Source organism: Thermobia domestica, chromosome 1, assembly GCF_964235325.1.
Source record: "Thermobia domestica chromosome 1, izTheDome1.hap1.1, whole genome shotgun sequence".
Lineage (NCBI taxonomy): Eukaryota > Metazoa > Arthropoda > Insecta > Zygentoma > Lepismatidae > Thermobia > Thermobia domestica.
The window spans coordinates 25,629,944-25,654,957 of record NC_137454.1 but is presented as its reverse complement, the minus strand read 5'-3'; the positions used below and the strand labels follow the sequence as shown (position 1 = coordinate 25,654,957).

At 37.3% G+C, this 25,014-nt stretch overlaps 1 protein-coding gene across 1 annotated transcript in view; it reads left to right on the top strand.

Moving 5' to 3' along the window:
- Nucleotides 1-24,812, top strand: part of LOC145672606 (choline/ethanolamine transporter flvcr2a-like) — a 74,161-nt gene extending 49,349 nt beyond the window's left edge. Inside the window, exons 8-9 of the mRNA XM_081741971.1 lie at nt 9,321-9,431; nt 24,353-24,812. Coding sequence (XP_081598097.1) covers nt 9,321-9,431; nt 24,353-24,653 — 412 coding nt within the window. The 3' untranslated portion in view covers nt 24,654-24,812. The remainder of the gene's footprint in view (nt 1-9,320; nt 9,432-24,352) is intronic.
- Nucleotides 24,813-25,014: the final 202 nt, after the last annotated feature.

Here is a 25,014-nt window from a genome sequence, read left to right as displayed (position 1 = left end):
TACCAAACACGTGGTTGTACTAAAATTTTGGCAATTTTGTACCCCTAAAAGGGAACGCGGTGGACCACCCAAATTTATCATAATACATGTTAAGGTCCAGTACTATAATACCCAATGTTGAAATTGGGCAATTTCCAAAATTTAAGGGGTGGGCCAAGGTACCCCTCCCAAATTTTTAAAGGGGTGCACAAATATACCCATATCTTATGAAAGGGAATGGACCCCTATACATGACCATATAACTATATAGGATAATAACACGTCTTCAAAGGAGATAAAATCGACCAAAAACCAAACACGTGGTATAACGTATTGCTTACGTTTATATTTTTGGCAGTTTTGTACCCCTAGAAGGGAATGAGGAGGACCACCCAAATTTATCATAATACATATTAGGGTCCTGTACTATAATACCCAATGTTGAAATTGGACAATTTCCAAAATTTAAGGGGTGGGCCAAGGTACCCCTCCCAAATTTTTCAAGGGGTGCATTAATATACCCATGTCTTATGAAAGGTAATGGACCCCTGTATACGCCTATATAACTATATAAGGTAATAACACCTCATCAAAGGGGATAAATTAGGTCAAAAACCCCCGAAATTTGAATTTTTGGCAATTTTTTACCCATGAAAGGGAACGACATAGACCCCCAATACGGATAGAGGTACATACTGTGGTCCTAGGCTACCATACCAAATTTTTAGATTTGGCAATTTCCAAAATTTAAGGGGGGTGGTCCTATGTACCCCTGCCAAAATTTAGGGGGTGGGCCATGGTACCCCTGCCAAAATTTAGAGGGGGTGGTCCTAGGTACCCCTAGATCATTGACCCCGGGCCACGGTCATTGACCTTTGACCTATGACGTCACAAAAAATTTTGCTGACTCGGCGCAATATAACGGGGGGCCTACTACTGCAACCATTTCCCACCCTCTTCACAACCAAAGGAGCGGTTCTTCGACATTTAGTCAACGCTAAAGTAACATATATCTTGGTTGGGAAAACAGCCAATTCTAGTATCATTGCTTGAAGGTTGGGAGAATAGTTGGTTAGCCAACCAAACATTTAACCAACGTTGGGTCAACGTAAGTTTTTTCGGTATAGGCTCCCACCGATCACCACCTACCATTTTGACCAAGTTCCACTCAATCCCCAATGGTGGGCTAACCAACCTTGTTACTAGGGTAGACTTTCTCGCGAAATTCTATATTCTAAAGGAAATTTTTTTGGCTATCACAAGGTCTGAAAGTTAGAGTTCATACGATAAATTATATTTTGATCATGAAGTCTTTAAAAAAATCCCCACGTAATAAGGTTAATATTCCACAAATGAGACACAACGGCCCCACGTTGACAGTAGGGTAAATCAATATTTCCCAACAGATGTATCGTGACGTACTGGCGAATCACGTAACTCCATACAATGTATCGCGAAATTCTAGAATCTGAATGTAAATTTTATGCCTTCCAGGAAGTCTGTAAGTTAGAGTTCATCAGATAAATTATATTTTTATCATAAAGTCTTTAATAATAAATTCTAAAAAAAGATAGAGATTATACAAAGTCAACACCTGCAACGGTACGAAGAAACGCTCAATTCTTATAAAAACTCATAGTCTTTATACTACTCACATGTACTGTATCTATATATTAAAATGTTAGGTTTATATTTTTGTTGCCAGTTCTTTTGACAAAATGATATCTCGGAAATCACAAGCTCTAGAAAGATGCCGGTATCACTTATCGGTTGCAAGTTTTGTATACATTGTTCAGTTCTAATTAAATATTTAAAATGAAACCATCGTATCATATGTAGGGATGTAAAATACCTGGGTATTTATTTCAGCGGGTAAATACCCAGGGTAAATACCCGGGTATTTACCCAAAATGGGTATTTTAGTGGGTATTTTATGTTTCAATTACCAATAAATGAATTTTGTCGTTGTCAATGAAAAATATAATGGTCATTTGTATCACCTGCAAGAGCAGCACTAAATAACCACTAAATTAATCATTTTTTCTAGCAATTAAAGAATGAATTTGATATTTATTAAGTAACACAGTACGGATTTCCTAGCTACTTTTCATTATTTTTCTTTCTACTTACGCTAGATTTCCTTCTATTATCCTTGGCAGAAAATAATTGTCCATCTACCCCGTAAATTCTTACCTTAGTGTCCCCTGAGGCGTCCAATCAGTTGCACAGTATAGAATTCGAAGTGGACCAAACCAACTTGAAAATATAAAATTTATGACAGAACATGACGATGACCAAAGAAAGTGAAGTCAGTTGTCACCAAACTAACCATACACTATTATTAAGTATTCTGTCTGTCAGCAGCTCCTGGTATTAATGACACGAAATTTAAGTTCTTCCTTAGGTTCGCGTTTGATGAAATTGCTTTCTCCATTTTTCTCGATCTCTTGATTTCTGAAGGTAATGGCAATTCCTCACTCACAGCGAGCGTCTGAAGCCTAGTGTTATTGACAAGCAAATTTTGGAGGCAGTGTAAATGGCTTCCTCATCTTGTTTTTCCAAGCAACTTTAACGAAATTGTAACCCTTTTTTCCTTTGATTTTTGTGTAAATAGTGCTTGCAAGTGATGTCTATGTTTGTATTAACAACATCAGTTACACTTCCCAGTAATGTCTGTACCGATGGACATCCGAGGATGTCAGAACAAAGCAAATGGAGATAAGCAAGACAATCCAAAGATACTATATTACAATACTTCTGTTTTACTAATATAAAAGCTGCTCTCATGTTATACGCTTTGTCTCCTATGATTACTAATTATTTCAGGGTTTTATTGTTTACAGAACATTCATGATCTCTTCAGACAAGTAATTTGCATCTTTTGATAACGCGAAATCAACAAAAACAGGTTCAGACTTTGAAATGAAATTTAAACGATAGATTCATTTCTCAATTTACTCCAACCGTTACACTATAAATGTAGATTTGGAGAATTCCTCTAACTTCATTTTAACTTCCTCTTGCATTTCACTGTATTGTGCATCCAAGTAACTTATAACCAGGCGATACCTTGATGGGGAGCATACGAAGGACGAATTTTCTTTAAAAAATTCAAACCACAAAGAGTGACCAAGAAGTGACAGGGGACACCCACTAATGTGATCGCGTTGGCAAGGCTTTCGTTCAACACTTCCTGTAATATACTTCCTGTAAGACTTCGTTACCCTTCTATAAGCCGGTATTTGTTTTAAGAAACGTCAATATTGAGATTCTATAAAAAATCCTAATTAGTAACGTTGATCCTAAGAAGCCATAAAAAGTTAAGGAAAGCCTGTACATTTGATGGAAATTGATGTAATGTTTTTTACTTCGGCATATTTTCATATAATAAGTGCGACTACATCAAATATATCGAACTCATTTTCTCCTTTCATGACAAAACTACTCTAAAATGTCCTTTTAAGTTCGAAACTAGTAGACATAGAGCACACTTTTTTTATGATTAACTTGAAGTCCATAATATTCGACTCGGAAAGATTTTGATAATTTTGGTTGTCTTTATTCAACTAGTTATAGCCTCTGATATGTAATGCTTTAGATACATGATCCAGCTTTCATTTATCTTTTATTTATGTGTCGGGTGTCTAAATTGTTTTCTGTGAAACATTTCGGAGAGTTTTAAAATTTCAAAATTTCACGTTTCAGGAAAAACTGTTGGATTGAAGGACTCTCAAAACATCTGTTCTCAAATTAAAATACACAATAACTTGATAGGGTTCTTGAAAATTGATGGCCTTTGCAGACTTTACATTTAAAAGTGGGGCTGTCTCCCAAACATTCAACACAGGGGGTTTATGAACGACTTCTATGATTGGACAACCTAAGGCTTGAAGTCATACTACGATTTGTTATTTTTTTTAAGTCTTGGTGTAAAACTAATCCGTTCATATCTTGGTGAAGTAAAAGCATAGACGGATAAGTAAACCTATAGTAAAATAGGCCCAGATCAATCTTGAGACAACAAGTGGGTGGTAATGTAGGTACCCCGAGGAGATATTAATCCCTCAAGTTTCAACTCTGATTCTGATTCTCCATTTGATTTGTTCGTGAGCGATGACGTAAAATGTGGTGTGAATTATTTCTCAAGATTGGCTTGATCAACGTTGATCAAACTTTGATGTACGTATAGGTATACACGAAGGCTTCGTCTGAAAAATGTAACAACCCACCCCCACCATTTCCCCCTTTCAAAACATTCGTCTCAATATTTTGATCTCTTTACCTATGAAGTTCTTCGAGAAAAATTATTTTTAAAAATAGGTTTTAGATATCGCTTTAACCTAGAATAACATATAATGTCCAAAATTGTACCGCTGGTGCGCAATGGTTAAAATTGCCTGCAAACCCGTACCGCACCTGAGCGGAGACAATTGGTTATTATTTTGTATATTTATAGTGAATGAATGAGACATCACGGTCGAGAGACCCCAAAATACAGAAAAACGTCACCGGTACGGTTAACAATTCTTAAAACATCATAATAATTGAACTTTCGTAAAATACCCATTTTTTGGGTAGGTAAATTCAAAAGGGGTAAATACCCGGGTAAATACCCATTTTTTATTTACCTACCCACTGGGTATTTACCCGACCCACATCTCTAATCATATGAATTATACTTTCCAACACCATACATTTATTTACAGGGTTAGTATATCTCTCCGGTGTTTATTGATAGCCAAATGATAATGAAAAACGAAGGATAACCATTTTTCCAGTCTAAGATGAATCTTTATTGTTTGGGGTGTTTTGCCCAATGAACACCATGTATCACTGACATTATAGTTAACTGTGTGTATAATTTATTTGCATATTACATACTGCATGCGAGAAGAAAGAAAACACTGATCATACCTGAATTAGAAACTTCAACCCTAAGTAGGTTCAAATCTTGCAGACGGTGCGAGATATTGAAAAAAAAAAATAATCGAAAAAATTTCCCTTTTATTTTTATCAAGCCATCCTACACTTGTGTCTGTAAAGGGACATGTACAGATGTTGTGAGGAATGGCAAGGATATTCATGATCATATGTGAATGATGCGCTGTGTAGAGAGCGCAAGTTCAGCTTCTATTATTATTATTATTTATAAAAGTCGAATAGGTATGTCACAATGTCGTGGGTTTACCATAAAGTTTCTAGTCATCCAAAAACGATTGGAAACCAGTGTTCGTAGATTTTCTTAAGGAAACGTCTGTCGACTGACACAAAATTTTTCGTTTTCTTATCAAATTTTCCCTTTTCTTATCAATTTTTCCCTTTACTTATCAAATTTTCCCTTTTCTTTTCAAATTTTCCCTTATCTTATCAAATTTTCCCTTTTCTTATAAAATTTTTCCTTTTCTTATCAAATTTTCCCTTTTCTTATCAAATTTTCCCTTTTCTTATCAAATTTTTCCTTTTCCTATTAAATTTTCCCTAGTTCGTTGAGTGTCCAATTTCTATGAGAGAAATCAAGTGATAAGATTAATTTAGCTATAATAAAGGAAGTACCAATCATATGTTTTATTCATTTGGCTTTTGCTTCTATTTTTTGCCTTTTCCTTCCCTTATTTTTAACAAGGGGGCACGGTGGCTCAGTGGTAAAGCATTCCTCTCTAGTGCGTGGAAGTCCCTGGTTCAATCCCAGCTCGCGGTGGACAAACACCGCGTTGTTGGGATTTGATGGGGTTCTCCCATTTCTTACCACTTTATTCATTTCTCATCATCACCGTCTCGTTTAGCGTAGCCAGCATAATCGTGGGACGTAAATCTTAAAGATTTTTTACTTTTAACAACAACAAAATACACACAAATACACTCAGCCAACAATGGGTCCAAATGATGCTACTTTAACCCTTAAAACACCAAGCGGGGTCGTCTAGGGACCTCCAAAGGGTGATACTACTGCAACTATAAAAACTAATTTATTCTCGATTTTTATATGTGCCCTGAATCCTTTTGGGATATCTGCTACATAACTAGATCAATGATACGTTCGTTAAAAAATGTGCAAAAAATAAGTTGAGAAATTAAAATAATACTTAGGGTCCCTGGAAGACCCCAGCTTGATAAACAACGTTGACAATTTAGGCTTGGTGCGTTAAAGGTTAAAAACACCCTTATGCACAAACTACTGGTATTGTATTGGTTTATTTCTGAAGAGCAAAGAAATATTTAAGCATTTATGTTAACCAATCAGTAAACACGAGAATTCCCTGGATTTTTCACGTTTTTTGAAAACTTCCCTTTTTCCCTTTTTGCTAAATTTACCTATTAAATTTCCCTCAAACTACGACCACTTTTGGAAACCATTGAGCTAGGCTACTCTTTCCTTGAACACCGTACTCTCTTTGTCGCTAGAATATAGATCTATGCAGAAATGCGTCTAGCAGTTGTAGAGCACTTCTTTGGTACATTAATATATGCTAGGGGAAAGTCGGACAAAACAGGGAACTAAAATGTTTTTGCTTGTTCTTCAGCATCTATATGGATAGTATAGCTTTTTTAAAATTAGTTTTCAAATGCTAAATAGATTTGTTATTGACCCAAAAATGTTTATTTCCATGGAAAAAGCTGGTAAATTTCGAGAGCAAAAACATTTTTTAAAGTTTATGCAAAAATCCAGTTTTGTCCGACCAGGTCGGAAAAACGGGGTTGATGTAATATAATTATATATATATATACAGGCACGTAGCCAAGGGAGGGGGGGAATCCGGGGGGTCCGGACCCCCCCCCCCCCTTCGAGACCAGAAATGAAAAAAATTAAGGAAGGATGAAACAAAATGAAATGAGAAAAAGAAGGATCAGCGTTAAAATTTAAAAAAAAAAAATTACAGGAAGCTTTTGATTACTCTTTCTTACAAGGAGATTTATATTACTTACAATACATGGTAATCCTGGAAGAGTCAGGGAATTTGAAATTTCTAGAAAAGTTACGAAATTCTCTGAATTTCTGCTACTAGTCAGGGAAATTTCAAACTTCGGAAAGCATAGTGCCGTTGTGTAAGATCTGGATGTTTTTTTTTTTTTAATCATAATTTTTCGTTATCGCATAATTGCAATATCAAACATATTATTTCAAAACCAGTTTTCTTCTGCTCCTTTAACCTGTCATTTGGAACAGACAGGAGTTGACGGAATAATAATAATAATAATAATAATAATAATAATAATAATAATAATAATAATAATAATAATAATAATAATAATAATAATGTGGAAAGAAAGTTCTATTAACATTTGATTCGACAGAGAAAGAAACACAGTTATTGTAAAATATTTTACAAGACATAATTGAATATGTATTTTTTTGTAATAGTGAATATGTACTTTTTATAATAGTTGAGGTCATAATGAAAGGAAAATTGTTAAATTTGAATGAACAGACGAAGGACGTAAATATTTTAGAATCCCTTTCAATACGTTTTTTTTTTATTATTTATTATTTTACTCGAAACTTCTTCATAGTTTATTAAAATATTTACCAATATATCCTCATTTTATTGTCCTAACAAACCAATATATCGATAGTAAAGTAGTTTAGATTGATCGAGCTCCTGAGCCTTTAGAATTTCATGTCACGTCCCCCTTCCCCCCGTCATTAGGAAATCCTGGTTCAACGAACCAATATATGTTCCAGTAAAATAGTTTAGAATTGTCGAGCCCCTGGTACGATGACCACAGTATTTCATGTCACGGACCCCCCCCTTCACGAAATCCTGGCTACGTGCCTGATATATATATATATATATATATATATATATATATATATATATATATATATATATATATATATATATATATATATATATATATATAACTTTTCTTTTACAAGAAAAATATGTAATTACTCCAAGAATTAGTACAGTAAGAATCAATAGAACTGGAAAAAATATGTGAGCTTAAAAAGTACGGAAAATATAGAGGGATAGACTATGTTAGACCAATAACAGAAAAAATAACTTTAGGTCACGATTTTGTTAAATCTAAGAACAGCAATCACAAATAAAAGTTTCAGCATATTCGTCCACATTGCTACAAGCTTTGTGTGCCCATCCTTTACAATTAAGACACTGTATCTAACCTTCTCAGATTTACACTGTACTACCCGATTCCGTCCGACTGTTGATGTCCTGGTTTTATCCCACTACGCCATTATTCAGAACTACAGGCCTAGCACATCTCAAAGAGCACAAAAATCCTTATTCAAGACATGAAATAACAGCAGGAAGAGTTATTATTATATGTTGTATATTTACATAAGTCAATCTTCCAGTGGTTAGGAACAGCATTATATTATTAATGGGGGACAAATCAAAACTTTTCTACACAAATTCTTCAACAAATCACCAACGACAAAGGAGCCACTTACTCAGCTTTCTCTTAAACTAAGAATGACATGGCGGCTGTTTGCAACTAATTCCATGTGTTGGCCGACAGATAGTGGCACTAATACAGCCAGAAAATCCAGGTCCCGGTTTTATCCATCTATCCGGTTTTATCCGACTTTCCGCTACTTATATTTTCATCGTACGAGAGGGAGAGCCCGAAAATAAATTTCCGCTCTTATTTTCCCCAGGAAAACGAACAGCAATGAGAGAAACAAGACAGTGGTTCCACGAACAACACACCGAGATAGAAATGGGTATCGTTGGCCCGCGATCCTGCAGATGGCGCCGTCGTAGCGCCTGCGCAAAGTGTCTCAGTCTGACCCTGGTATATTATAGAGAAAAGGCGCGTTTCGATGCCGTGGTCAAAGGAGGAAGTGCGAGCGGCTATCTGCTATGAATGGGCACGTAGCGTATAGGGAGCAGAAATCCATAACCGTCTCGTTGGAAGGCTATGGTCCTGATCTGATGTAGAAACAAGTGGTGCGGAGATGGTTTGGCCAATTCAGTAAGGGGCGGCAGCAAGTGCTGGACACACCGGGACCTGGAAGGACGTGCACGGCCACTACAGACGAAAATGTCAGGAATGGTGGATTACATGATTAAAACGAACCGGCATATCACCATCCACGCTGTTCGACCCTTCTCAGGTATGCAAACCCTTGAATTTTTCCTGGAAGGGTTTTTGAAATTTATAGACCAGTATGACAAATGTCTCAATGTACCTAGTACTTATGTGAAATCTTGAAATTAGATATACCATGATACACCTCAACGGATGCTGGGTTGACGTCGATTAAGATGTTTTGTTAGAGAAAAATGTTACAATCATTGTTTTATAAAAACTTGCATTTGAGATGCTACCCTATTATCGTCTAAGTTATTTCATTTTATTCTTCTTCCTTCTTTCAGAACCGTAACACTGGTGTTCTATGGCATGTCTCTTATAGGAGTATTGCTTTACACTTTGACCCTCAGCAGCGGATACATTAGTATTGTTTACGTAGCTGCTACAATCTTTGGGTAAGTTTAGATTAAAGATAAGCACATAACCTATATCACTTACGGTACGGTTATAGCGAAACGTTTTTATCTCATTCTTCTCTTTTCCTTCTTTAACGGGACAGAATACGCTTAACAAATACATTATTTTAAATAGAATCAGGTTATAGCACATGCTGAATCACGCTTCAAATTTGCTTTTCTGTTTAAAGAAAGAAATATGTTTGTTTCTTCCAGTCGACGATCAAATGAACAGCGCACTGATTGGCTACTCACACACATACATATACACCTGTTCTACATGCTCAGTAATGTTTTAGAAAACAGGGTTTCAGGTGTTCTCTTTACTGCAGGTTACTCTAAATAATTTTCTGCTGTGATTTCTTCACCTTCACTATGTTCTAAAAATTGATAAAGTGAAGGAAAAATTAATATCTTTGGTACATAATTATCCCATAATATGGAATAAGTACTATAAAAATCACCTCAATCGGGTGGTGCGAAGGAATGCATGAAAGAAAATAGGCCATGAAACATAAATGTCAGGTAAATGCGAACATATATATCCGTATTGAAAACAAACATTGGTGCAGATTGACACATAAGTCTTCATAAAAATGGTAGTTTTGAGGTTAAAATGAGTAACTTTATACTGAAGAAGACTATATTAGATATTAATTTTAGCCGATGAAGTATTTCTGCACATTGTAGTAAAGCTGTATTTTATGTTTACAAATGTAGAGTTACTAATCTGAAACCATAATAACAGCTATAGCGATTAGAATAATTGAGTGTGTATGAAAGAGAACTGAGTTACATATTATTTTCTACCGGTGAATTAAATTTGCACAGTGTAAGAAAGCTTTCTTTTTATGTTTACATTATAGCGTTACTAGTGTGAAACCATTAGAAACAAAATAGGAACTAGTATCACGGAGAAAACTACATAAGGTACTTGTAAGTACAACGTACAAACAGTATTTTAACGTAGCATGCTTCACTAAGCTAAACGTACTATAGAGTGTACTCTACTCTACTGACGTAACCTAACTAAACTACTCTACTAACCTACCCTATCCTACTAACTAACCTACTCTGCTAACATATTATAACCTACTCTACTAACGCTATACTAACCTAATCTACTGTACTAATTTATGCACCGTACTAACCTAATCTAAACCTACCCTACACTAACCTAATCTACTACGCTATTTACTTATATGCCGTACTAACCTAACCTAACGTACTGCAGTAATCCAACCTAATCTATCCTATCCTACTTACCCAATCTACCCTGCTAACAACCTATTCTACTAACCTATACTTATCTAAGTACCTATTCCATTAAACCAACAAAACTTAACTTAAAGCCATCAAAATGAAATACAAATATTTTGTTTATTTGACGACCTATTTTTAATCTACGCGCAAAAATATTACAGGAGGGTGAACACGTACGGAATCTGGCACTGTCAGTATGTAAAGATAGTGGCGTATTTAAGATTTAACCGGAGAGTGTCTTTAAGCTCTTAGGATTTCATTTTAGAAGTAGTGGAAATGGAAAGATGAAATGGGAAAGTTTCGCTATAACTGTACACTGAACCACAAAAGTATCTCCTCCCGTAAGTGTTCTAATGCCATTACTTGGGGTCCAGGTCATTTGCATTTGTGAGAACGCCTAGACAGACGCAACCCAACTTACACGTAACTTTTCTCGGCACTGACAGCAGTTGGTAACCCTGATCCAAGTGTTTATGCAGGTAAAATTGTAAAGTACGTGACTAACGAAACAGTTCTCAATTCTAAGATGGATCTCTATGGTTCAGATCGTGTTTTCCAAAGAACGCCATATATTAATCTCAATATTATTGTGTATGTGATGTATTATTTCTTTATATACTGTATGTTTACAGAAATAAAAATACTGAGCACGCATGAGTCAGGAAATGCTTGAAAGTACGGTAGCTGAAAATATCAAATCTAGAACAACTGCTAAAAATAAGTTTGTAAATGATTGCGTCCATTGAGAGACCTCCAATTCTCCTCATTCCAATATCTTTTTCTTTTTGGAGGAGATAAGATCTTGCTTGTCACACTGAGTATGTAATGAAATTGAAACATTTGAAAAAGTTTCAACCTTGCCGGGACTCGAACCCGAGTCCGCCGAATAGAAGTTCAATACGCTAACCACTTACCTACTAAGTTTGTATTATACATATACGGTACTGTATAAGACTTTACAGAAATTTACATAATACGGTTGGCTCCGTAACTAAACACTATAACTATACTCAGACACAAACATATTACTAAGACTAACATAACAATTGAGAGCACTTCCGAATGGAAGCTATCACAAACGAACAGAAAAGGGAGGACTCACGGAAGTACTACTTCTAGAAATCTACTAAAATATCGCTTGTCCAACACAGACGAAAAAAGCTTGTAACGAGTGCGTTTAAGAAAGTCGTAATAAGTGCGAGCGTCCATCAATGGGGCGTAGCGGTGAATATAAACGATGAAGCATGCAACTAGAAAAAGAATGGCGTGACGTTTTGTAGGTGGGAAAAATCGGAAATCTGTAAACAAAATGTAACACCCTGTGAACTGATGGGGGGTCGTCGACAAATTCTTCCTAATAAAGTCGCGAGGCAATTCCAAATAATTGGAGCACCGACGCAACAAATGTAACGGTGGGACAGCGTGTCTTCCTGGGTACATCTGATGCACTGAGCGTCAGGGAGACGATGCAGCTTAAAGAGACGAGCACGGGTGGGTATTAACTGATGAACCACTTGAAACCAGGTCGCCTGGGAATAGGAAGGCAAAACGGGGGCAGAGATGTTAGCCCAAACTTGCGACCAATGATCTGTGGAAAACGCTGGGGGATACGTAAGAGAGTCGAATCGAAAGTGGAAGACGCAAGTAAATGGTACAAGGTACGTGAAGAATGGCCCTCAGGGCTTAGTGCCACACCACCATAGGTGCAATACTGTATTAATGAGAGAACGTAAGACGGGCAACAATCATATAATTGAATGAACGGGGGTTGAGAGGGAACTCATAATTCGGTCAAAAACAACGGATCCACTGGTGTGTAAAGGACTCGGCGTTATAGACGGATGTAGAGAAGTCAAGGATAAACAAGGTTCGACATTTAATACGTATATTGAGCAGCCTTAAACCTCCCATAGACCAGGGAAGGTAAAGGGCCGGACGTGGGATACGAAAGAAGAAACCGCGCCAAATATTCCACAAAAATAAAGATTCAAACCGTTTCGTGTAGATTTCCGGTAGTTTCCAAGTCGGGTTGAGGGTGGAAAAAATACTATTCAGAAGATGCTGTCTACAATGCAGTGAGCAGAGTAAGTCGGTGGGTCACAGTGGGTCATGGTGGGTGGTGGGTAGCAATGGGTCACATGCTCTTGACCTACGACCCATTGACCCACTTAGAAAACTCGACCCATTTGACCCACTGACCATTCCTACTCTGGATTTGACAACACATAGAAGATGGAAGAACAAAAATTGCATGTTCACCATATGTTATTGTTTTACTTCAGACAAGGGAAGAACGCGCGAATAGTGTTTGTGAATTTTACTGTCCTCAATGTTTTTTTTTTTTTTGTATTTTTGTCCCTGTTCTTAAAGAGTGACTGGAAAAACTGTAAAAGTGAGTGAACGTGTAAAATTAGGAAACATAAGGTACTGAGGAAGGTTCGTTAAATTAGTTAACTTTTTAAAAAAATAATCCAGTGCCCTGAAACACCAGATTGCAATCAATATGAGTATATGTGATGTTTTAGAGTAGTAGCTTAAGCGTTAGTTTCATAACGTTGGGGACATGGGTTGGATTCCGGCTGAGATAATTATGGATTTTTTTATAATTTGTAATATTGCTACTTCTGATGTATACTAACATGAAAAATATTCAATTTCTCTGGATCTCAACTCTGAGACCACTTCCTTCACAGATAAAACGCCAATAACACAAAGTTACGTCACTCGTATGAACCTTGATTCGTACTGTTTGGGACGTAATGTGTTTGGACAAGAATTGACGAATACATAAGGGTTAAACACGTCCTTACTGCTGAGTATGGTCCAAAAATCAGTTCCTAGCTGTGCACAATTTGCAAATAGTGGTCGAACTTACAACTCTAGTCACAAGAATGATCCCATTAAGATGTCACCTCACTTTTCTACCTAGAGGAAGGGCGAAACAAAATACATTACTGTTATCAGCTAACAAATCTTTATATTCCATTTCTTGTTATCATAACATGATAATTCTATCTGTAAATCCATAAACATAATAATATTATTGCGTTCATGTGTAAGCCTAAGAAACATCTCTATATCTTTTCTGTTCCTATAAATAGCTTCGACTATGTACTTTTTCTTTCCTTCTGTAATAACAATAATAATAATAATGAATGAATAACAGAATTGCAATACCAATTACATAAATATTACCTTCCCATACAGAAAATTAACAATTGCCACGACTGGAGTTAAACCCAGGTAGCTGCAATGGGAGTTTCCTGCTTTCACATTTTTTTAATACAAATCGCTGTAACCGTGATATTGTTCGACGCTGGCACCTCATGCCCTTTCTCTACATATTCCAAACACTACAGGGACACGAACGTAATTACCGAGGACATCCGACCTTGCTCTCCAGAGTAATTCGAACCCCTAGTGGATTGCGCCTCTTGATCAGAAACCGAACGACCAAGATCACTCGGCTAGTACCACCGACTCATTTTACCAAAAATTCCTCATATGAATATGATAAAATAAACTAGTAGTCATGGAACATAAACATAGAACTGTCTATTTCTACATGTGTTGATACAATTCAAAGAATGTGAAAATAATTTCTGTAGTCTTTTTTCCTTTGGAAATTATAAGTTATGGTAAAGAAGAAATGTAATGTAAATCGGGACCATCAATGAAAACGATGACGTAACCTCAACTGAAGAACGTTTTGTGATATTTTCCTCATTGAGGAACGTCTATATAACTTGTTTTTGAGTTGAACAAGGAAATCTGGAGTAAGTCATTAAGACACTCACATAAACATTTGTATGTTGTGCATATTCTTCCATGAAACGATTTTAACTAGGTATTAGTTGGCAAAGGCGCAAGTGTGTCTTCAACATTGGGGGGGACGGGTAAGATGGTCCCGTATATATATATATATATATATATATATATATATATATATATATATATATATATATATATATATATATATATATATATAGCGATGTTCAAAATATTTATGAAGTTGAAAAACAATGCTGAGAAGGATCAGGGGAGCAGAATTGTCTTCAGTGACGAATTTAGGAGGCTATCGGGCTCATTCTCCCCTCGAAATAATTTGTTAGTTTTACGCATTCCACGTACAACAATAATCCTTCTTACCATTTCTAAGAATGTCATTGACTTTCCATTTTCTTATGCTTTTTGTTTAGAAATAATACTGTATTTGTCAAATTTCATTCCATGTAAGAACTGCGTCCTTAATTGTTCTTTCTGTCATCCTTTCTATTTTTCTGTTTCTTTTTCTTGACGTTACTACTTTCATTTCGCCTATCATACTTTATCGACCGTTGTCAGTTGTGATTCAAGTTGGCCGTCATCAGTAACACCAAAACTAAGAGGAGTTGATAAGCGAAACTAGTGTTCCACACCAACATGCGCGGATATCAACATGACAGGACTTTAGTTATTATAACAAAGGAACAATTATATCGTTTAGTTATTTTTAAAAGAAGGAAATGTTTGAATTAAAGAAAATCAAAACGGGGGAATAATTAGCCCGGGAAATTAGGACGGCCAAGAGGATGCTTTCTTTTTCTTGTATGAATAGAATAAAGGGTTAGATTCACTTTTAAATTTTTGTGTCATATCACATAGGATTTATCGATCTGTAATTCTTGTCATTATAACTTCAATTTATGCATAAATTAAAATATATTTAATTCTCAAACTCAGGTGGGCAATTGCCCACTTCCTTCCTTGTATTGGGCATAGATCTCAAAAGAAAATCCTAAATACGCCATTGGTTGTCTTCAACATTGGAAGGTGGGCAGATTTGAGGCTTATTCTAGATAAGGGAGATGAAACTCATATTACGGTAGATGAATCTGATCAACTGTTGTAGAGTATATTATATATTAGGTGATGTAGATGAAGTAGTAGTACATATCAGTATTACAAATCACTGCCGTGAAAACATTCTGAAATCTGAATACATGCATATTTATAATTGGTATGTTTCTAATTAGGCATCCACAAAGATCCACGTTAAAATTGTTTTATAGTAATATAATAATATAAATGACGACTTCCCCAAAACTATGAAGAAAGAATATCAATTATGTGTGACGCAACAATACTCTTTGAGCAAAATGATTATAATCTCAATAACATTACAGGAATCGTTTCAGAAATCTGACGCATGTCATACTCTTTACTTAACAGATGTAACCTTAAGATTAGAGAGAAAAATATTCCAGCAATTGAATTCTTTTCTTTGCTTACGAAACATCCTCTCTCAAAAGAAAAATTGGGACACGCGGAAATAATACGTAGGAACAAACCATGGTTCGAACTAGCAGAGAAGAGAAAACAGGCAAAATTACGTTGGCTACAAAATCCGAATGAAGTAACTACACAAAATTTCGTAGACATCAGGCGAGGAACTTCCAAAACTTTTAGAACAAAAAAACGCGATATTTTGAAAGCTAAAATTTAGGAACTTGAAGATAGTAAAAATAAAAACATTCGGGACATGTATAAAGGGGTCAACGAATTTAAGAAAGGCTATCAACCTCGTTCTTATATATGAAAGAAAGCTGATGGAACAGTTCTCACTGATACAGATAGCATTTTAAATAGATGGAAAGATTTCTTTGACGATTTGCTGAACACGCAGCCAAAAACTAATGTGCGTGGAGAAAGAAAGATACACACGGCAGAATCATATATTCCAGAACCCAATCGAATAGAAGTAAAACTCGCTATAAAGAAATTAAAGAAACACAAATCTCGGGTGCAAACGAAATTCCGGCTGAGTTAATTTTAGCTGGAGGCAAAAAATTGTGGAACAAGATACACAAACTCATTCTCCTTATCTACAACAAGGAAGAATTGCCACAAGAGTGGGAAGAATCAATCATTGTTCCAATTCACAAGAAAGGCGACAAAACTGACTGTAATAATTATCGAGGCATCTCTCTTCTGTTAACATCCTATAAAATCCTTTCAAACATTCTATTAGCAAGAATGAGCCCATACGCAGATGAAATGTTTGGAGATTATCAGTGTGGATTTAGACGAAATCGATCAACTATCGACCAAATATTTACCATTCGCCAAATACTCGAAAATAAGCGGGAATACAGTAGTCCGGTACATCAACTATTTATTGATTTTAGAAAGGCTTATAACTCGGTTAGGAGAGAAACATTGTACAACGTTCTTACAGAATTTGGAATACCGAAAAAGCTAATTAGATTAATTAAGGCATGTTTAAATGAATCCCAAAGTAAAGTCCGGGTAGGAAAAGTTTTGGCCACGAGCTTTCACGTTAAGAATGGCCTGAAACAAGAAGATGCGTTGTCGTCATTATTATTCAACTTTGTCCTGGAATACGCTATAAGGAAGATGAAGGATAGCAACCAGGGCCTAGAGCTGAACGGTGTTCACCAGGTTATGCGTACGCTGATTATGTAAGTTTAGTAGGGGTTGATATGAGAAAAATAGAAAGAAATGCAGAGGTCTTATTAGACACGCTTGCATGGACATGAGTTTAGAATTTAATGCAGAGAAAACTAAATACATGGAAGTGCGTCGGGACCGTAATACGGCAAATTATGTATGTGTTAAAATATTAAATAATACTTTTGATAAAGTGGATACTTTCAAACATCTAGGATCAATTTTAACAGACGAAAATCATATTCACGAAGAAATTAAATGTCGACTAAAACCAGGGAATTCGTGTTATTATTCAGTTCAAAACCTCCTGTCGTCGCGAATTCTGTCGAGGGATTTGAAGCTTAAAATGTATAAAACGATAATCATACGCTTACTGAGTACAGAGCATAGACTGAAAGTATTTGAGAACAAGATCCCGAGAGAAATATTCGGACCAAGAGGAACGGGAATGGGGAATGGTGGAAACTTCATAACGAGGAACTACGTAAATTATATGGCTTACCAAACATTGTTAAGGTCATCAAGTCTAGGAGGCTTAGGTGGGCAGGACATGTAGCCAGGATGGAAGAAAGTAGGAACGCTTTCAAAGTGTTAGCGGTAAGACCAATTCGAAAACGACTATTAAGAAGACCTAGGCGCAGATGGGAAGACAATATTAAGATGAATCTCGCAGAGATAGGAATACAAAGTAGAAACTGGATCCAGTTGGCTAAGAATAGAAGTCAGTGGAGAGCTTTTGTGAACGCGGCATTGAACCTCCGAGTTCCATAGGCTATAGAGTTTGTTAGCTTACGAAGCATGAGTAGATGCCTAGGCTGATACTACAAATAGATTAAATGCGCATTTACTGAAAAGATGGGTTCTACTGACATTGGATAGTCTATATACTCTTCGTGTGCTAGGGCCTAGGGGAGAGGAGGAGATAAGATTTCATATGAGGTTACGTCACGCACAGTCGCACGCCTTCATTTTCATTATAAATGGAAAAGCCAAGAGAAACAAATTTCATCTAACTTTCCTTTGTGGCAGTCGGACACAACTCATCACAGTTATCTGCAAAATGCACTTTTCAAATCGGCACTTTTCAAATCGGATTATTGGGAGAGCCTCTAGTTCCAATGTTGGGGGGGGACATGTCTCCCCATTTCCCCGGAATTTGTGCCCGTACCTACAGCTGAGACAACTTTCCAGCATGAGGAGAGGGGCATATCCTCCTCTGGCATTTATTGCAATTTGTGCCCAAATAGCGGAAGTGGAATTAATACATATTGATGAGACTACTAAACTCACTACAGCACGAAGTTCAGTTTGAAATACTACAGAATACGATTCTTTTTTTTAAAAAAAATGGAAAAGCCCAGAGAAATCAATTTCATCTTACATTCCTTTGGGGCAGTCGGACACAAATCCGAAAAAGCGCTTTTTAAATCAGATTATTGGGGGGGACAGTCCCCCCCAGGTCCAACATTGGGGGGGACATGTCCCCCTCGTCCCCCCGGGATTTGCGCCAGTGTTAGTTGGGTTGGAAGCTGAAGTAGCGCGGTAGGTAAGTAGTTAGCGTGTTGAACTTCTATTCAGTAGACCCGGGTTCAAATCTCTACCAGACTGAAACTTTTTCAAATATTTCCGTTCCATTGCATACTCAGTGTGATAACTAAGAAAAAGATGTGGGAACAAGGAGAATTGTGTAGGGGAAATGGAAAAGGCTGAAAGTGCCAAAAAATACAAAATCGATTTTTTGCATGGAATGTAGGGGAAAGGAGGGTAAGTTGACGAGGTGTTTAAGATGACGAATTGTCAATTTCAGAATCCTGAAGTGATATGGCAACACAGCCTTCATGCGGTTCGGAAGGCACTAGTGCTACACGTGTTGGGAGATAAAAACTATTCCAATCGGCCGTGTTCCAGTTGACCAGGGGCGGTTTGACTGTTTGCATGTCGGTTCGTTGTAAAATTCCGGTGTTAGAAAATAACGTCTGAAGCTATTGTGGTAAGTCCCCAGGACATGATTTTTATTTTTTCGAAACAATGTAGTATATTAATTACATCAATAGCTCAATGTAACTCAGAAATAACTTGATGACAGATTTGTCTCTTTTGCAATAAAAAATGGCTGTTTCGCGTAAGATGACGAATCAAATAGGCGGACAAGATGGCGAATTCGTCATCTTGCCCGAGCTGCGTGAGCCTAACAAGGGAGCAATTTGGAAGAATGGTTTATGACTATGTTGAGAATATGAAGATTCCTCACCGATTCAACCAAGAAAAGAAGAAGGCCAGCAAGGACTTCATCAAGACCTTTATGAATAAATTTCATTACTCTCTGCGAAAAGCGGAACTACATCTGCAGGGAGGCTAGCTGCTTTCAACAAAACAAATGTTGAATCATTCTTTAATGTCTATAAAGATGTTTTAAATGAGAAACACTTTGAATCTCATCAGATTTTTAAACAGGATGAAACGGGCTGTTCAACTGTACCCACGAAAACTGCAAACGTATTAAGTTCAAAAGGAAATCGAAGAGTAATTAAAGTTTCTTCTGCTGAAAGAGGTGTGAATGTAAGTGTGGGTTGTCGTTTTAGTGCTGTTGGCAACTACGTCTCACCATTCTTTATTTTTCCCAAGGTGCGTATGCAGGAACACTTTTTGAACAATGATCCTCCTGGCTCTGCTGGTATCTGGAATGAGTCCCATCCCATATAACCTTACAGGCAGTTAACGTGTGCAGAGAAAATCATATTAGCCTCTTAGGATTTCCTCCGCAAACAAGCCACCGGATGCAGCCTTTGGATGTTGCTCTGTATGGTCCATTGAAAAATGCATATAGTTGTGCTTGTGATGACTACTTGATGGCTCCTCCAGGTGAGAGAATCAGCATAAAGAATGTTGCTGCCATTCAATGTGGCATATAGTAGGGTGGCCACGATCAGTCACACAGTAAAGGGTTTCCGTGCTACAGGGTTAGTGCCATTAAATTTTCAGATTTTCAGTGATTCTGATTTCGAGCCATCATTGACAACCGAAAACCAATATGTTCCTGAAGTTACAGCGACCACACCAACTGAAATAAATGCCACGGAACATTCAACAACTACAATGTCTAACTCAGCATCTGCATCATCTGTATCAGTACCTAAACCTTCTATTCCAAAATTGTCTCCTTCCTTTGCGCAATCTAACCAAATACACTCTGAACCTGCATCAACACTTGCAGAACCCGATTCTTCCATTTTTGAACCCGGACCATCTCATGCAGACCCTGGACCCTGAAATTCGAAATCATGCAATGGTCTACCCCTTCTTCCTAAAGCAGTTAACGAAGGAAGGAAACAACGAAAGAAGCTGCCTTTGTTGCTTATCACCAGCAGTCCTGTCAAAAGAACTCTGAAAGAAAGGAAAGCCGGGAAATAAGCCAAAAAGAAGACAAAAGAAGATATGCGTACCCAGAAAAAAGGAACACGGAAGTGAAAAGACAAATCTCCGTAGTATACGAAGACATGTATTCAGTCGACTCCTCTGACTCTTCTATATCAGTGACTTACATGGACGAAGACGACGATTCCGATGTTTTGGGGGAAGGAGTGTGTGTAGTATATAATGAATATGGTAAAAGTGAAACGTGGTTCGCTTGTAATGTATGTCAGAATTGGGCCCATGTTGCTTGTACTGAATTGTCTGTAACAGAAGCAAAATTCAAAGCATACATCTGTGACTTTTGTGCTTGAAATCACATTGCGCTTGTGTTCATATTCTTCTATTCATGTTATTATTTGTGTATTCTGCAAAATACTGCGTTTGAAATACAATAATCAGTCCAGTTCTGTTCTCGCTTTTTGTCTCGTCATCTTACCCACCTATGGAAGTCATCTTACCCGCATAGGAGGGTAAGATGACGAAAATGATATGGGGTCAATAAAAGTGAAATATCATCGTAACTTTTGAATTTAAAACCATTAAACAATTAACAGAGTAAAACGAAAGTCTAATAATTGTCGTGAACATAAAATCGAAACATTTCATCAACACAAGGCTGACAAAACATGCATAGAAGCTTACTATCGTCAACTTACCCTCCCTTCCCCTATTGTAAACGACATCGCCAATAACCTAGAGAAGGTCCAAAGTGCCAGAAAAATTCCTACTAGTTTCTAGAGCAGTCGCTAGGATACATATTTAAAGGATAAAGTACAGTTTTAGGAAGTTTTTCATTGAATACTGGAAATTTTACTTTGTGGCACTTTCAGCCTTTTCCATTTCCACTACACAATTGGAGTAGGTCTCTCAAACTTTCATTTGCAAACTTCAGCAGTTGTTTTAGATTTGACATTTTCATCTACTTACAATCATTTTCTGGTACATGTGTGAACAGTGTTTTTATTTCTTTGAATATACAGTATATAATGAAATAATACATTACATACATAGCAATATTGAGATTAATATATGGTGTTCATTGGACAACACGTTCTGAACCAGAGCGATTCATCTCAGAATGGAGAAATGATTCGTGCGTCATCTACTCTCAATTTTAATTTCACAAAGACCTGACTCAGTGCTACCAACTGCTGTTAGTGCCGAGAAAAGTTACATGTAAGTTGAGTTGCATCTGTCTAGGCTTTCTCACAACTGCAAATAACCTGGACCCCAAGTAATGGAATTAGAGCACTTGGGGGGGAATACTTTTGTGGTTTAGTGTATCTTTACAGTTAATTCCTAATAATCTAAAGATTATCTCCAGTCTAGTTTGTACTGAAAATGTACACAAAGATAATGATAATATGAGTGGTAGAACGGTTCAAGAATCTATACTTCCTTTATGCTTGACGTGTTTTCAAAGAAAATACCATTTCAAAATATTTCCGTGTCTGCATTCCACTTGCGATTCTAGAAATGCACAATTACTTCTCTATCAATGTGATGTTAGTCATAGTGTGTTTTTTTCTTGTTGGGAGCATGTAAAATGTTCAGGAGTATCGAACGAGCCACAGACTATGAGGTGATGTTCATGATTCGTTTCTCGAATCCAAGAAATGCTACAGGAGCAGCATTCATAGTCAACTGTGTCAGGTGCATAGGTGCAAAGACGTGCATGTCGGAGATTCCATTCAACATGATACCTACATCTATCAAGATTCGATGAACAACAAACTGCCCACTGCCCACAATGTTCTAACAATAAACCAAGTTTGAAGTTCCTTTATGGCCAGTAGTGTTTTAAGCTTTCGATATTCATAGATAGGTAGAAGACTGGAACAAATGTTGAGGACCGACAAACTAAAGACCACTACCTTTGTATGTTTAGTTTATTATTAGCAAGATTAAATATAGAAAGAATGTCTGCAAACTTTATAAATTTTAGAGCAATAACCTCCAGTGTCACAGAGTACCTAATCAACATTTAATCACTTTTAGGGTTACTAAATAACTACACTTTGTTGTTAGCAATATTAAAGAAAACATCTGTTCGTATTGCATTTGCTACAAATTGGAGAATGCTAGGAAATAAAGGGAAGGGCGATGTAAACTTTTCTTGGGCCGAGGATCATAAAATATTTGAGCATGTGCCTGATCTGCGAACGGTGGAAGCAGTACGAACATTTCTCAGAACTTCCGTGCTTTAGTTCAATGAACTTATTATAGTTGTTAAATAATGGTTTTAATAAAATATTTGGTTATCATTAAAATTTGGTATCATACGAGGTTTATATAACTCGAAGTGGCAACATAGTGGTGAATAGAATGGAATGAATCACTCACCTCAAGAAGCTTACAGTCCTTCGATGTAATCTCCGGCAGCCTATTGAACCCTTCGCCAGATGTCTGGTAACCATTGAATACCTGTTTCAAAGCACCACTTTGTGAGAGGGTGTTGACAGTGCCCCTTTAGGCATAAACAATGTTAGAAGTGTGAAACGTTTGCGCGTGAGAGGTTCTTTCATTTTAGGGAAAAAATCAAAATCGCAGGGGCTCATATCCAGGGAGCATGGCGGGTGTTCCAGTACCTCCGAAACCCATCGTCGTAACAGAGACTGTACTGGATTGGCTGTATGGGATCTGGCATTGTCATGTAGAAGAATAGGTCCAGACTCTAGGAGGTGTGGACGTTTGAGCCGCAATGCTAGTCACAAATGGTGACTGAGGTATGAAGCATAGTATGCAGTATTGACGGTAATGCCCGGTGGAAATTGAGCTGACAGGATAATGCCTTCGTAGTCGTATAACATTATCATCAACACCTTTACGTTTGCTGGCTCTTGCATAAGCTTTTTCGGTCGTGGAGATTCCAGGTGGTACCATTCATTCGACTGTCGTTTCAATTCAGGCTCGTAGGACCTTCCCCACGTTTCGTCACTTGCAATAATGCTGTGCAAGAAGTCATCACTTTCCTCATTGTAACGTTGAAGGTGTAGGGGCGCATATTCCCACGTATGCCGGTTTGAACCTCGGTCAGAGCATGGAGTACCCATCTGGCAGTAAATTTCCGCATGCCAAGATCTTTTGTTAGCATGCGGAATACAGATCCGGAAGAAGTGTTCAGCTCCTGCGCCAATTCACTACAAGTGCAGCGCCGATCACGGTCAAGCAGTTCGTAGTCTTGCGAAGTGAATTTCGTCCGTAGCCGTTCGCATATGCCCTCCACCTTGCATTTTGTCTGTTGACTGTCGTCCCACCTGAAACTCTGCAACCTATTTCACCACTGTCCGACACGGTAAAGCAGCTTCACCACAGGTATATCCTAATCCGCTGTGAATCGTCCTAGCATTTCACCCTCGTGCCACCTGTAATTTCAGAAACATACGCTGTTCTGTGCGCGTGAACATTGCGTTAGGACGGTATTTCAGACAACAATCACTTTAACATTCTCTACTCGCCCCAGACACATTGTAATATGGGACCGCAGCAGCGTTGAACTGACTCGTACACACCCACAGAACACATTACGTTTGTCATTTGTCTCCTGTTCACACGACACTCCAATCGTAGAAGTATTGCGAGTTCGAGTTAAATGACCCTCGTAATTAACATTGTATGTTCAGTCGGGAACAATATTAGATATAGGTTTTAGGTAAATGAAATGATTGATCCAATCTATGCTTAATATTGTTTCTTAATGTACAACATAGCAGTTGAACAACTTGTTCTGTTATTAAGTAAGTATATAATAGCTATCATTTTCATTATATTTTATCTTCTCATCATTTTTTCAGATTCTTTATGACTGGATACCTGTCGGTGGGCTTCGAATTCGGGATGGAGGTGACGTATCCTGAACCTGAAGGAAGTGTGTCGGGTCTTCTCAACATGTCTGGTCAAGTGTTCGGAATCGTATTGGTGCTTATCGCTGATTGGTTGCTCAACAACGTCAGCGCATTGGCCTGTAATCTCACAAGTGTTGTTGCGCTCGGAGTGGGAACTCTGCTTACGGTTTTCATTTCGTCAGATTATCGGCGGTTGACAGTACAGAAGCAAAATACTGAAAAAGAAAATTTGAAAGTCGCGAAATATTAACTCTCAAAAATTGTTGTTTGTTTGTACTTTAAAAATATAAAGAGTTTATCAAACAAAATGTTTGATTTACACTTATGATATGTAAATTTTAATTTTGATTCCAGTGGTTAAACCTACGTCCTTTTGGCTACATCTCGCGAAGAACTATAGCCAAACAGATGACATATATTCATTTAAGTACACAAAGCCGCCAACCGCATTCTAGATCAGAGTCCTATACTAGTGATTCAGTATATCTCCATTTGCCTAAATCAATAAAGCCAGCTATACACTAGAGTCCAAATCTCAATGTGTATGGCATCAGATCGCGTGTCATTTCCTATAGTATGAACGAGATTTTTCTTGCTTAGAGCACGCTCTA